General features: G+C 47.2%; 1 protein-coding gene across 8 annotated transcripts in view; it reads right to left on the bottom strand.

The window, feature by feature from the left end:
* The window catches only part of SLC8A2 (solute carrier family 8 member A2), a 32,929-nt gene that overhangs the window by 3,314 nt on the left and 15,472 nt on the right, over positions 1-14,143 (bottom strand). Inside the window, exons 2-6 of one of the 8 annotated variants that reach the window (XM_063311822.1) lie at positions 9,352-9,441; positions 7,862-7,896; positions 3,764-3,888; positions 2,104-2,203; positions 1,876-1,878 (exon numbers count right to left, since the gene is read on the bottom strand). In XM_063311822.1, coding sequence (XP_063167892.1) covers positions 1,876-1,878; positions 2,104-2,203; positions 3,764-3,888; positions 7,862-7,896; positions 9,352-9,441 — 353 coding nt within the window. Of the gene's footprint in view, positions 1-1,875; positions 1,879-2,103; positions 2,204-3,763; positions 3,921-5,616; positions 5,630-7,344; positions 7,360-7,861; positions 7,897-9,326; positions 9,442-14,143 lie in introns of all 8 variants that reach the window. The other 7 variants (XM_063311825.1, XM_063311824.1, XM_063311818.1 and 4 more) reach the window with 7 other exon arrangements.

Genomic DNA, 14,143 nt, shown 5'->3' with positions numbered 1-14,143 from the left:
TGCACCGTTGGGAGACCTGAAGGGCCAGGTTAGGGACAGATCACCATGGAGAAAATCTGTCTGTGTGGTTGCTAAGAGTCAACGTCAACTTGATGGCGCATAACCAATCGATGTCTAGTGGTTAAGACACTGAATTAGACGCTGGAAGGGTGTGAGTCCTGGTCCTGCCTTAGGCACAAAGCCAGCTGGAAGAAGACAAAGGCACACCCCTTCTGAAAAACCTTGCCACAATCTTGCCAAAGTCTTGCCACAGAAACTGCCAGGAGTCAGGGATGACTCAACTGACCCTAACCACAATTCAGGAGTTACTCATGCCAGGAAAACAGCGGATTCCCTTCTGCTAAGTCATGATTAGTCTAAAGATAGTGTATTGAATAAGCTACAGTTGGCGTGGTTCACTAGCACACTAAGTCTGTCCAAAAGATGGGCAGCTTTGAGTGGCAAAGGGCTACAGGCCAGGGGTACATCAGACGTGCCAGCAGGCTGGAATTGGGGGGGAACTTGGGAGTGCTTTTGCGATTCCATTGCGATATGCCAGTTTTAGCCCTGGCATTCCATTTTTCATTTCTTTCCCACCTCAGAGTAGTGGGAAATGGCCTTCAGTTTTTAGCAGACAACGTTAGAAGGGTTGTTGGATGCTGGCCTGGATGGTGCTGCCGTGGCCTCAGTTTGCCCACCCCCTCCATAAACCACGGTTTATAAATGGCAGGAGGTGGCTTTGCCCAATGCACTAGGTCAAAACCACACTAATCGCAGGATGGCTGAGCAGGTTGTGCAAATTCACTCCACACTTTTCAGGATATAAATGTGCACACTTTGAGGTTTCACAGAATTCTTCTAGCATCACACACACAGCTGCTTTTCTTAACTTAGTGGCAAGGCCCAGCCCCTCAGGGCTTCCAGAACAGCTATCCATGCAGCTTTCTTGGGAAAAAAAAATACAGCAGTAGCTGTCATGGTCTTTAAGAATTGTTTTGTTTTATTTCCCAGTATTTTACGTACTGGATCACTGAGCCAAAGAGGCAAAAAAGCTAAGGATGTCAAGGGAGCACCAGAACTGTGAGACATCCTGTTTTGGTTTACTTACAGGTAGTCCTTGCTTAACAACCATTTGTTTAGTGACGGTTCGGACTTACAACGGTGCTGAAAAACCAACTTGCGACCAGTCCTCACACGACCTTCACAGCATTCCCCCCCTGGTCATGTGATCACAATTTGGGTGGTTCACATTTATGACCATTGCAGTGTCATGTGATCGCCATCTTCGACCTTCCCAGCTGGCTTCTGGCAAGCAGAATCAATGGGGAACCATGTGATTCGCTTATTGACTGCCACAAAAAGGGTCATAAAATCAGGTCAGATTCACTTAATGACAGCTTCACTTAGCAACCAAAATTCCAGTCTCAATTATGGTTGTTAAGCAGGGACTACCTGTACTTCAAAATCCTTAAGAAGAGTAAAACAAGGCAAGAGGAGGCAGCCCTTTCCATCTTGACTTTTTTGCCTCCCCCCCCTTTCCAGGCTCTTTTGTGGAGAAGAAAATTCACAGACTGGAGGCAACCTGTTTAGTAACACGGCTGAAAATATCTTTCTTCCCCAAAGCTCATTAATTCTGAGATAGAAATTGGGGAGAGAGACAAGGGAAGGGGTGGAGCCTTCTTTTCACATGAATTCTGCATTCAGAGAAAAACTATGCTCAGGAGACAGATGTGTGTGAGTGTGTCTGCAGGATAGGTAATGTGTCTGGAGGTGTGTGTGTGTGGGTGTGTGCCAAACAGAGAAAAGAGGAGTCAGCATTTCCTCCGCAGAGTGTAAAGGTTGACATACGGCCATCAGCCATTCTGGTTTGCTTGCTCCTCCGAGGGTCACCAGGACCTGCTATGTTAGCTAAATTCTCTAAACGAATCCCAGTCTGTTCTTCCCGCAGTGCAGATTTCTTTCCTGAACAAGTAACAGGATATACAGGATGCACAGGTTTTGTACCCCCGCACTTGCACGCTCACTCCCTGGCTTTTCATTTTCCTGGGGCTGATTTCCTTAAGGCACCATGTCTCGATCCCTCCAAGTTGGCTCTGTTTTTTTGGGGGGGGGGGTGTCACTTACCTGCACTCACAGTGATCGCCTCAAGGAACTGCTCCCGCCACGAGTGCGTGCCGATCACCAGCGCCAGATTGGTTTTCTTGATGAGTTTGTCCACAGTGTTCTGCAGCAGAAACACAGCTGGTGAGGAGGTTTGGTTCAGGAGCAGGTCTCGGAATCTGGATCAGCTCCAGATTGGGAGAGTGGAGGCAGCAGACAGGTTTCTGCTGGGGGAACCCCGGCCGAGGCCTTGACTGCAACAGCAGGAGGTCAGAAGTGGTGGTTTCCAAATATCCCACGATGCCTCTAAGCATGCTAGGGCATTCTGGGACAATATGCACCGATTAGAGATGCCCTGCAGTGGTTCAGTGCTGATCAGCCCTTCTGGGGCACCAAGTGTCTGTTTGTTACCCAAGGGGACCACACAGATGCCAGGCCTAGCTGAAATCCAGCAGGTCTTGTATTCACTGGGTCGGGGGCAAAGTCTGGCAGTGATGGAGTAGCATTGGTGTGGAGGGGGAAGCAAAACTACATAGCAACTGCACGGACAGAGCAATGCCATTATTGTGTTCTTCTAACAGTGCCTTCAGTGTGCAAGAAGAAGTACCCTTATCCCTGGCATAGAGGCATCTCTGGCACCCTCAGGTGTCAAAACTGAGGAGGAGGAGTGCTGTTTTGGAAAACTGGAGGAATGGGTTGGGGTTGGGGTTGGGTTAGGGTTATGGAAATCAGAAGCCTCCCTCACTGGAATACTATGCCAGCCTGTTTGGGTTTGTTGTTTATGACCGCGGATGTTATGGTTTGGGTTGCTTAAACTGATGCTTTTAACCTCGTTCGCTGCCCCAGAGTCACTGCCAGGAGATGGGAGGCCAAACCAACCAACCAGCCTGTTCTATTACTTCTGTTCCGTCCCATTACTTCCTGTTCCATGGGGCACCCTCTGTTTCTTGCCATTCAAAGATGGCAATTCTGGCATTGGCCAACACAGCAGCAACTGCTCAGCTCAGCAGCAGGCCAGAATTTCTCCTGCAGGAGCACCGGTATGGCAGATTGTGGCACCGGGAGATACTGCATGACTTCACAGAGAAAGAAGAGGCCCACTGGTTTCTGTGTCGTTCCCTGGGCGCCTTGAAACTCCCTGCAGGCCATCCTTGTTCCTATCCACAGAACAGCATGCCCTCGAGGGATTTTCTCAGCCACTTACAAATCAAGCTAACATAGGAACTGATGCAGGGACAGAGTCTGCAAAATGTCCGTAGGGATTTCAGCGACCCCCCCACCCCATTTTCAGTGAGTCGTAAGAATAATAATGCGTTATTCTTGAAAGAGCCATTTGGGGTTTAGCCAACATTATTCAATGATTAGTACATGGGTTTTCTCTATATCTATCTATCTATCTATCTATCTATCTATCTATCTATCTATCTATCTATCTATCTATCTGTTCTATCTATCATCTGTCTATCATCTATCTGTCTGTCTGTCTGTCTGCCTGTCTATGTCTGTCTGTCTATCATCTGTCTGGTTAGTGCAACACTAAATTTGAATTTCAAAAGTTCACTGAGTTTAAACAGCAGTTCAAAAATGCACAGATAAATTTGCACTCAGATGTGAACCAAATTTCTCCACCTCCTCCCACTGGAGGTTGGAAGCAGCAGCGCAAACTAAGTGCTTTGCTCCTTACCTTGAAATCATAGGATTCTTCTATAATGACCTCAAGGCGCGAGTTTTCCCCAAGGATGGGTTTGCCCATTTCAGCAATCCGCCAGGCCTCCTCTTCCTCAGCGGAGAGTTTTTTGTCACCATCCCCTAGGCAGGTGAAAAGAAATAGCTTGATTTGACTGGATATTTATTTACTGCACTTGTATTGCAATATTCCCTCCTTCCTTCCCCACTTTTCATCACAACAACCTTGCGAAGTAGGTTATGCCTGTGCCAAAGTCAGCCAGCTGAACTGGAATTCAGCTCTTGATCTCTCCAGCCCTAGTTTAGCCCTTTTTCTCTCTCTCTGCTCTCTACTGTTTGTCCCTAGAACTGGTAGCCAGGGATATCCTGCTCCTAAATAGGGAAGATCCATTTCAGAATAAGTCAATATATTCCCTAGTTCTGTATTTCCTAAAGCCATCAGCTTTAAGAGCAGTCTTCTTGGACTGTGGGATACAGCTATGTTCTTTATTTTCCCTATTTTATCCTATTCTCTGTGCAGAAGTGACCAGCTAAGCACAGTCTCAATCTTCCAAAAACATTGGGGGGGGGGGAGAAATAAATCCTGGTTCACTCTATTTTATGTTCTCAGAGTTTATTAAGTGTTGTACCTTCCATTGTCAAGTTTCACTCTACCATCACAAGGTCTAGACCAGTGTTGCTCAACCTTGGCATGTATGCGGGCTGGGGAATTCTGGGAGCTGAAGTCCACACATCTTGAAGTTGCCAAGGTTGAGAAGCACTGGCCTAGAAACTTACCCTTTAAAAAAAGAAGGAATCTAATAGCTTCGATTCTCAGGCTGACCAATATAGTTCCAGGCAACAAATTCCATGTTTGTGCAAGATACACAGAGAATTGCAATACACATGTGGGACCAGCTCCACAACTATTGTCTGGAGACGCCTGTATTGAAATATCTGCGTAGCTCTCAAGAAGAAACCCAGTTTCCCAACCGTCCCTTGGAATTTGGGAGTTCATCTTGGGTCCTTCCCACAAGGGTACTTATTCTGCAACTTCCCATCCCATTACGTTCTCTTCTTCTTTCTTTATTTGTTTGTTTGTTTATTTTTCAAATTTTGTTACCGCCCATCTCCCCCAAGAGGGACTCTGGGCGGTTTACAATAAAATTCATACCACAACAATAAGCATTAAAATCCGATAAAAATAAACAAATTACCAATATAAAATACCATATAAATAAATATAAAATCCAAGTGGCTCTAAGATGCCAATCCAGTGGGAGGGGCTCTAAGGCGCAAGCCACCCCCAAGAAGGGCTACCCACCTTCCCACCCCAAGCGAGGCGGCAGAGCCAAGTCTTCAGGGCCCTCCTGAAGGTCGGGAGTGATGGGGCCTGCCTCACCTCCAGGAGCAAGATGTTCCAAAGTGTGGGGGCCACTGCAGAGAAGGCCTACTTTCTGGACCCCACCAGATGGAGTTCTCTTGCCAACAGGGTCCGCAGCATGCCCTCTCTGCATGATCGGGTGGGACGGGCCGATGTCATGGGGATGAGACGGTCCCTCAGGTAACCTGGCCCCATGCCATGCCTGATTTGCCTGATTTAACCCATCTTGGGCTCTGCACAGAAGTGGCACAGAAGTGGCATCTGCCCCACCCCACCAGGTTGCTATTAATTGCCAGCCACTCCCAAGTCAGGTTGCGGTGCCACTTCAAAACCCCCAAGGGAACATGACTGTGCTTTGAATTTTTCAGGGGGCTAGGAACAAGACTGGGAATGGCAAAAAAAAAAAAGTGCTTCTTTGCTGTGAGTGACTGGAACATTTAATGGGTCCAGACTGCATCCGGGGGACATGGATGCATGCATCAAAAGGCAGTCATCTGTAGGCTTGTAAAGCTGGGGGAGGTCCGGCATAATTATCTGACAAATGGGACCTTTGGCCCTGGGTAACAACAGCTGTATAGCAGAGGTACCCTTGGCTGTTGAAGTCTCTTTACAGGGACAATTGAAACTCTGGGAGAGACCAAGGGTGGGGATCACGAATCCATGCGCTCATTTCTCAGCACTCAACAACTTCTCCCACAGCCCTTTAACTGCCACAGACCAGCACACACTCCTGCTTCGTTCTGGCTGTAAAGCCCTCGATTGGCCAGCCCCCACCCCATCAAATGCCTGGCACCTTTTCAGGGAGGCGACTTGCCCCAAGCTGAAAATGCACACCTTGGTACCATCCAAGAGGTCTGCAGGTATGGTCAAAAAAGTCAAGAGGGCAAGCGCAATGGTACAATCGAAGCTTTCCCATGCTTTACATGCGCTGCACATGCCTCATGCATCAAAAAAACAGGGAAGACGAGATTCGATAGCAGCACCACTGACTTTTTTTTAACCGTTCCCTGCAGACACCCCCAATATCACCATAGCTATTCAACAACTACGCGTTCTACCCTTTCCACAGGTGCTAGTAACTTCCTCACATGTATCTCTTGGATTTTATATTTATTTCTATTGTATTTTATATCTGTAACTTGTTTTTATTTTTATAGGATTTCAACTGTTTGTTATTATAGTATTAATTTTATTGTAAACTGCCCAGAGTCCCTCTTTTGCGAGAGATGGGTGGCAACAACATTTGAATAATCAATCAATAGATCGATCGATCAATCAATCTGCTCGTTTACTTGGGAGCAAAGCCCACGGAGTGTTGTTCTGGGTTCTTGATTTTGCAGGTCTCTATTTTTGCAGCCACGCAGTTCTGCCTCAGTGATCCTCTTAGCCGCACCCCTCCTGTAAACCCACCGGCCTCTTGGCAGGGGCTGGGGGTCTTCTCCAAAGAAACCAGGGGCCTCTGGGGCAGGGGAGGCTTGCCTCTCTTGACAGGCTGCTGCACATTTTCATCCTTCCACAGTATACAGATTCTCACCCCCACACTCCCTCTCCCCGAGAACACAGCTAATGTACAAATGCTCAGGCACGCACACACATTTTCTCCTACGCACTCCCTCCCAGGGCGCGCGCACACACACACACACCCTGCACGGAGCCCTCCTCCTCTCTGGCACAGATGTTGAAGAGAAGGCAGCCGTCACAGATCTGGACTGTCGTTGTTTCCTTCCAGTGGGCTGGGTGGTAGGGGAGGGTCTATCTCGTTGCCACAGGGCAGGGAGAGGGTTGCAAATTTTTATTTTTGTTGGCAGGTGCCATTTCCAGCACCTGGGCAAGGAGCTGTGAAGAAAACTCATGCATATATCTACATGTGTGCACACTCACACCCCTAAGAAATTCTGCCCATCCTGGGGAAATGCATTTACCATTTTGCAAATGTGTTTTCTTTATACAGAACTTGTAAATTCTACTTTCACTTTAGTGCAGATGCAATGGCCATCTTAAGGGAGAGTGGAATATATGTAAATCCCCTCCCCGCATTTTGCTAATCATTTGGAGATTCTATCACACTGGGGAAACCTTACAATCTGATAACTCCCTGAAAGTATGGTGCATCCATGGCTATTAATAAGCAAACCTCCTTGTTTAGAAGCAGTATATCTGTGACATAACCATCCCTTTGTATCTTCCTTAAGGAGTGAGGGGACATTTCTTCCTGCAAATTAAGATCAATCCTATATGAATTGTTTGGGGAAATGCTAACTGCTGCGGTTATTGCTTCATCTGTTTGTTTGCAAATGCGAAAAGGCAACCTCAGTGAACAACAGAGACCTGCTTTTAGCTGGATTTTTAAACGTTTCCATTTCTCCAAAGCTGATTTCAAATGACTGCCACTCCCTTATCTGAGGAAAAAAAAATACCCTGCGCTGATTTTGAGCAAACGTGTATAATAGCATTGGGCTATTCTTTCCCTAGGCCCTCAGTCTCCTCCTCTGTACAATGGGCGTAATAAACACCGAGTACTTTGATGCAGAAAGGGAAAAAAAGGTCATGGCAAGCAAGGAGAATATCACCAGCTGTAAGAACTGGGGCCAAGGAGACCTCTGGCAGTTGGCAGTAACAGTGTGTGTGTGTGTGTGTGTGTGCACAACGCATTCAGAGTGGGTGCCATTCAGATTGTGGAAGCCAAAGTGATTGGAAAATGAAGAAAAGTGGGGGAGGGGAGGGGAGGCTTACCTTGATTGAGCAGGAGGGCTGCAAGCAGGGAAAGACAGAGAGAGAGAGAGAGAGAGAGAAAATTATGCTATTCACCCATCAAGAAAGACGGAAGCTTCTATGACAGTCTTTCTCAACCTTAGCAACTTTAAGCTGTCTGGACTTCAACTCCCAGAATTCCCCAGCTGCTCTATGATCTAAGGAAGGTAGGATCAAGTCTTGAGAGGCCAAACTGGGTGTGGAGACCCATCAAAAGAAACCTTCTAATTAAGTAGCAGGCTCTGTCAGGGATGGCACCTGCTGGGCATCGTAGGCCTTTGAGTGGGGGCCCAAGGTAGCCAATGTCACCTCCCCTCTGCTTTCAGCTTGCACAGACGGCCCACATGCTGGAGAAGCAGCTGTGTGGTGGCCTCCTAAGGCCCCTGCCCTGCAGACCCCTTGGAGAAGCCACTGCCAGCAGTCTGCTCCCCCAGAATCCCTTGGGGACACCCTTCAAGGGAGGAGAACCTGCTTTGGACCCCTCCCTGTCCACACCACCAGCTCCAACAGCAGCACCTCTGGCTGCAAAGGAGCCAGCTCAATAGTTGGATACTGGCCTGGTCAGAAGGCCAGAAGAACTTCAGGTCCTGCTCACATCCTTGGAGGACAAGCTACTCCCTGCTCTGAGGTCCTCTCCTTCCTGTTCTTAAAAGGATCAGAAGCCGGTGGCCTCTTTGGCTTCCTGCCCTGTTTCCTCTGAAATGCCTATTCTGAATGGCTCAACCCTTGTCTGCCAAGGGACCCTGACGGATTGCAAAAGAAGTGGGCTCCCTTTCTGATTGCCACACAGGAATTGGGTGTACCCTGATTCCTATGCCAAACTTCTTCTGGCATGCCCCTCCAGCTGGGTTGGGAACACCATGCCTCATATTCCCCAACTGGCATGGGAAAGGTAGTTGCAACCCATCCTGTGGGCCCAGGTGACAGATGTGCAACTTACTCTGCATTGTAGAGAAACTCAACATTGCTCCTACCGTATATACTTGTCTATAAGCCCATCCATGGATAAGCCGTCCTGCATTTTTCATGGTATTTTGGTTAAGAATTTCAGGGTCAGTTTATCCATGGATGGGCTTATAGACAAGTATATACGGGAAATACAGGTACTGTACTTTAAAAAAGTATTACCATAAATAGTCATGGACAACCCCATCCATGGATAAGCCGAACCAGATTTTTTTAGCTGTATTTAGGTATATCTCATTTTATCCACCAGTATATACAGTAATCTGAAACCCAGGACTCCATCCAGGAGTATCTGTAGGCTCTGTGGTCAAAAAAGTCAAGATGGCAGCCACAATGTTGCAATTGGACTTTAATTGTAACCTTGCAGCTGCCATTTTGACTTTTTTGACCCTGCCCTGCAGACACCCTAATGCCAACTCATATTACCACCATGGTAGGGGCTGTTTTCCTCTTGAACTAGAGGGGGTTTCCTCCTCCTGACACTCCACTTACCTGAGATGCCCCTTTTCAACCAACGTGGTTGGCCCAACTCAATGAAGAAGCTGTCTTTTTTCTCATATTCTTCAACGTCCACAATTTTCACATGAAGTGATTTTCTGTCCAGCAAGAGAGAGAGGAGGAGAGAAGGACACAGCACTAAATGCATTAAACTGGAAAGTGGTTCCTGGACCTGGAAGGTTCAAAAGGTCTACAGGGCATCTGAAGGGTTACTCTGGATCGATCCCTAAGCGGGTTGGCATTCTACAGCAGCTAAGGGGGCAAGCAAGCAGGACCCAGGGCGGGCAGGCAGAAGCATGGATGCTAGCAACTCTGGAAAGCTTTATCAAGGGGCTTCCATGGAGAGGGGTCAAAAAAGTCAAGATGACAGCCATGACCACCTCCATCTTTCGGTATCAACCTACTTGAATGACTTGTCTAGGAAATCTCATTGGGCTGAGACCTGTCTGTCCCTGAGAGTCAAGGAAGAACATCAGTGTTGCCTCCAGCTGACATGTCAGAAACTACTTTCCCAAAAGAGGATCGAGGCAGGACAGAAACAATATTTGATTTCCCTGTAAACTAATTTTAACTTGATTAAGTTACTTACTTAAATTACTTTAACCTATTTTCCTATTTTTTCTTTAATTTTAAATAAATAGAACTAACACGATGGTGTACCAGCTCTGCAATCGTTTCCCCTTCTGTGAAATTCAGGGTTATAATTCATTTTGGGAAGAACTACCACATCAGGGCTCCAGAATCAAAATAACCATTATATAGAAGCCAGGTTTGATATTGCTGTCTCTCTTGGCTGTCTCCTAATGGATTTCTACAACCAGATCAGGTACCCCTACTCTGGGGAAATCCTTGGGGTCCAGGCCAGAAGCTTTAGAGCAGTATTTCCCAAACTTGGCAATTTTAAGATGTGTGGACTTCAACTCCCAGAATTCCCCAGCCAGCATTCTCCAGCTATTATCTTCTTACTCTGTGTCTGCTCTGAAAATGCATGTTTTAGCTGGTAAATATTCTCTTCTCCACCTATTAAAGCTTACATTCCAGAAATAAACAGAGGCACCCCAAATTTTCATTCCAGACAGTCTTTTGCATTCCAGCATACAAGAAGGCATCCACCACACTAGACTGCATTTATTGGCCCAGATTCCTTTTGGGATTTCACACACCCCTCCCTTGATCTCGTTCCAAGGAGATGGCATTGCCCTGGCAGGCTCAGATTCTGCTGGCAGCCAGATTAGGGACAGTCTAATGCCAGGGGTCAGGCAGGCAGATTGGACACCCAATGCTGACGGAAATGAGGGAGGAGGAGGAGGAAGAAGCAGGGAAGGGGTTCTGGACTTGGGGGCCAGGAACCCCAAGCTGCCCCTCAGCTCTGAATTTCCTGAGTCTCCAGCTTGAGAAAGCAGCTCAGAGGCCATTTTCTCACTCGGCCATGACATGGCTGTGGGCAAGCAACGCAGTCTCCTCTGCCAAATTAAGAAATCTGATTTCCTGGTGACATCGCCAGAATTGTTTTATGTTAACTGACAGCTGTGGCTGATAACAGGCTTCTCTGTTTTAATCTTTTCTTCTTCTTTTTTTCAAGAGCTTCCCCCAAGCATCTTTGGATCAGGAGGAGAGCAGGGCATCCGACTGATTTTAGCCCGATCCAGGCTAAGCTACGATGCTGGTTTCACTGCTCTCCTCTCCTCGCCACAGACGTCATCAGCCCTTGAAGAGAAAGGCCTTCTCCATCTCTGACCACCCACGCCCCGGGAAAGAGAGCAGGACCTTCACGTCTTCACCTGGCCACCTCCCCACCCAAGCTGCCCTCTGTTTCTCCAGCTAGTCCTCCTGGCTCCAGAGAGCAGCACCGAGCCTGTGGTTTCCAGATGTGCTGGACTTCAACTCCCAGAATCCATAGCCAGCACAGCCAGTGGAGCCAGTTGCAGAGAATGGAGTTCAAGACATTTGTAGGGCAACCCGTGGGAGAAAAATGCGCTAGGACACCCACTTGAAACTGCTTGTTACTTACTCCCAGCCTCCTCTTTCTCCTCCTCCTCCTCCTCCTCCAACTTATAAATGCTAGGAATCATCACTTCCCTTCATCCTCCCTCCACTCCTAGAATCCTGCACCTGGAAGGGTCCCTTGAGATCATCAAGTCTACCCCCTGCTCCAGGCAGGAATTCAGATTAAGGCATTCTCGACAGCCGGCTAGCCTCAGCAACAGGCCCTGATAAAGCACTCAGCTCTTCTCTGGGTTACTCACAGGGGGGCCACCATCCCTGGCCGAAAACCAAAGCCCCCCACCCCCCACCCCTGCGCACACATGTGTGGACACCTCTCTTCTTCACGAGGCACCACTTGAGCGGAAGGGACCCAGGGCTGGCACAGCCTCTCCGAGAGGGAGAATTCTGCACCGCCTCCCACCGGCCCCCTCCCATGCGCAGCACCAGGGAAGGGTTGCCGTGGTAACTGAGATTTTTCTTGTTGACATGAAGCTCTAAGAAATCAATTACTGACAAATTATTGGGGGCCCTCTCCCTCCCCAAGGGAGTGGCTGATGGGTTGGGCAGTAGGAGAAAGAGCTCAAGTACATAAGAGGATTGGAGAGCTAAGGGAAGAGGAGAGATTGATCGATTGATTGATTGACTGATTGATTGATTGATTGTCTTGACCCCAATTTAGCATTCCTCCTCTTAATTGTAACTATTCTCAACATTTAGGAAACATGCTGCAACATGAGCAGGTCCTATACATCACATGCCGTGCCCCCCATATTAGATGTGAGGAAGGGGGCTAATCTTGTCCCAATCTCCCCCACCAGGAGTGTCAAGGAAGGGTCAAAAAAGTCAAGATCCTGGGTGTTATTGCATAATTGAAGCCCCACCTTTTTTTTTTTTACATCTGTTGCAACACACATTTTTTTAAAAATGGGAAAACAAAATTGTGATGCACAAAGCAGGTAAAAAAAATTGCAGCCACCGCTGCCATCTTGGCTTTTGTGACCTCCCAATGGCAGCTCCTAAAAATTTGCATCAAAATTCTCCTGAGCTGGTATTTGGAAACAGCTAGAAATGGGAAGTTTTCCTTCCTCTCAAATAAGAGAAAGTTCATTCCACTTGTGGACTGCAGTGTTTTTCAAACTTGGCAACTTTAAGTTGTGTGGACTTCAACTCCCAGAATCCTCCAGCCACCCAGAATTCTGGGAGTTGAAGTCCACACATCTTAAAGTTGCCAAGTTTCAAAACACTGCTTTACAGGAAAAAAAGGGGTTGCTTTCAAGGTTCCTACATCCAGGCTAAATTTATTTGCATTCTCCAGGAAATGGTCAAAAAAGTCACGATGGTGGCCCTGAGGGCGTGATCAAAGCTCTGCCCATTTTTCATGGGTGTCACTTTGACCAACTAGAAAACTGCCAAGCACCATTTCCTTTCCCATCTGACTTTAATTTTTGTACAGACCCTTTTGATTTTTTTTGCTTACACCAGAAGCAGACATGCTATAAACATTAGCATCAACCCTGCTTGCAAGAATGACTGGGGCTCCACATCCATTTCTGGAATCTGATAGACAAGATAGACTACCATAGAATCAGGAGGCTCTACTTGGTGTGTGTAGCTCAACGGGACAATCTAAGTTCATTTCAAAACCAAGTAATTTCCAAACTATGCAATATATTTATCTGATTGGAGACTGGTTTTAAAAAACCTCTAGGAACTGAAGCTGTGGGGACACTAGGCATGGCCCCTTGAGCCCTTAAAGCAAGACTTCCCAAAGTCCAATGGGGATTTTACAGGGGGTTCTGCAAGAGACAGCGGGTCCACAGGGAGGGGGGCAAAAAAGTCAAGATTGCGGCCACAACCTTGCATGTGACACATACAAAAATGGGCGGAGCTTTGATCACATGGTTCTGGCTGCCGTCTTGACATTTTTGATTCTCTCCCTGCAGGCATCCCTGATGAGAGACTAAGGGCAAAAAAAATTAATGCATTTGTGCCAAATCCTGCACAAAAAAGCAATTATTTCTCTTTTCCACACTCGGCCCCCCTGCAAACTGAAAGAAGATGAAGTCGGAGCAGCTGTGAATATTTCATTCTGTGCTAAAATATTTATCTGAGCCCAGCAACCCTTCCAGGACGGTGGGGTGGGGTGGGGTGGGCACTGCATATTTTAAGCTGGACTACGCTGCCTCGGCCCCTCGTGCCAGAGAAAGCCATTCGGATTTCTAGCCCATCCTTTCTCCAGGTTCTTCGGGAAAACGCAGATCTCAGCAAGTGAAGTGGCGCATATGGGCCACCACCTAGGTTTAGGAAAAAAATACAAAAAATTTAAAAAAATAGCTAACCATATGTTTCTTTGACATTCTCGTTTATCTTTCAACCTGTCCCTTCTGGATCCTCCTGCCCAAGGTCCAATTTTCAGCCTAGCTTTTCCTTGAGAAAAGGCTGTTTTAGGCCACGTTGACCAAGTCAGGTTGAAATCACAGTTTAAGCTGATGGGTTGAGGAAAATGGCTTTTTACTGTAAATTCCTCAAGGAGGGAACTGTTCCCTTCTCCTCTCTTCTTCCTGCCACTTCCTGAGGTGCTCTGTATTTTGATAATGGTACCCTTTCGTCTTTCTGTTAAAAGTGCTGATTACTTGACCTGGAAGGTTAGCTTGTATTCGTTTTTTTTTTTAAGAAATTGTTTCATATTTCTCACATTCCTGAACAGCAAGACATTTCAGGACTGTGACACTAGTCCAGATGCAAGACAGGGGAAACAAGAGAGTATGCAGGGTGTATGTGGACAAGCCTCTGCGCAAGGGAGATTCTGCTGAA

Source organism: Candoia aspera, chromosome 10, assembly GCF_035149785.1.
Source record: "Candoia aspera isolate rCanAsp1 chromosome 10, rCanAsp1.hap2, whole genome shotgun sequence".
NCBI lineage: Eukaryota > Metazoa > Chordata > Lepidosauria > Squamata > Boidae > Candoia > Candoia aspera.
Note: the sequence above shows the minus strand (reverse complement) of the source record. Positions and strands in the feature narration are given on the sequence as shown.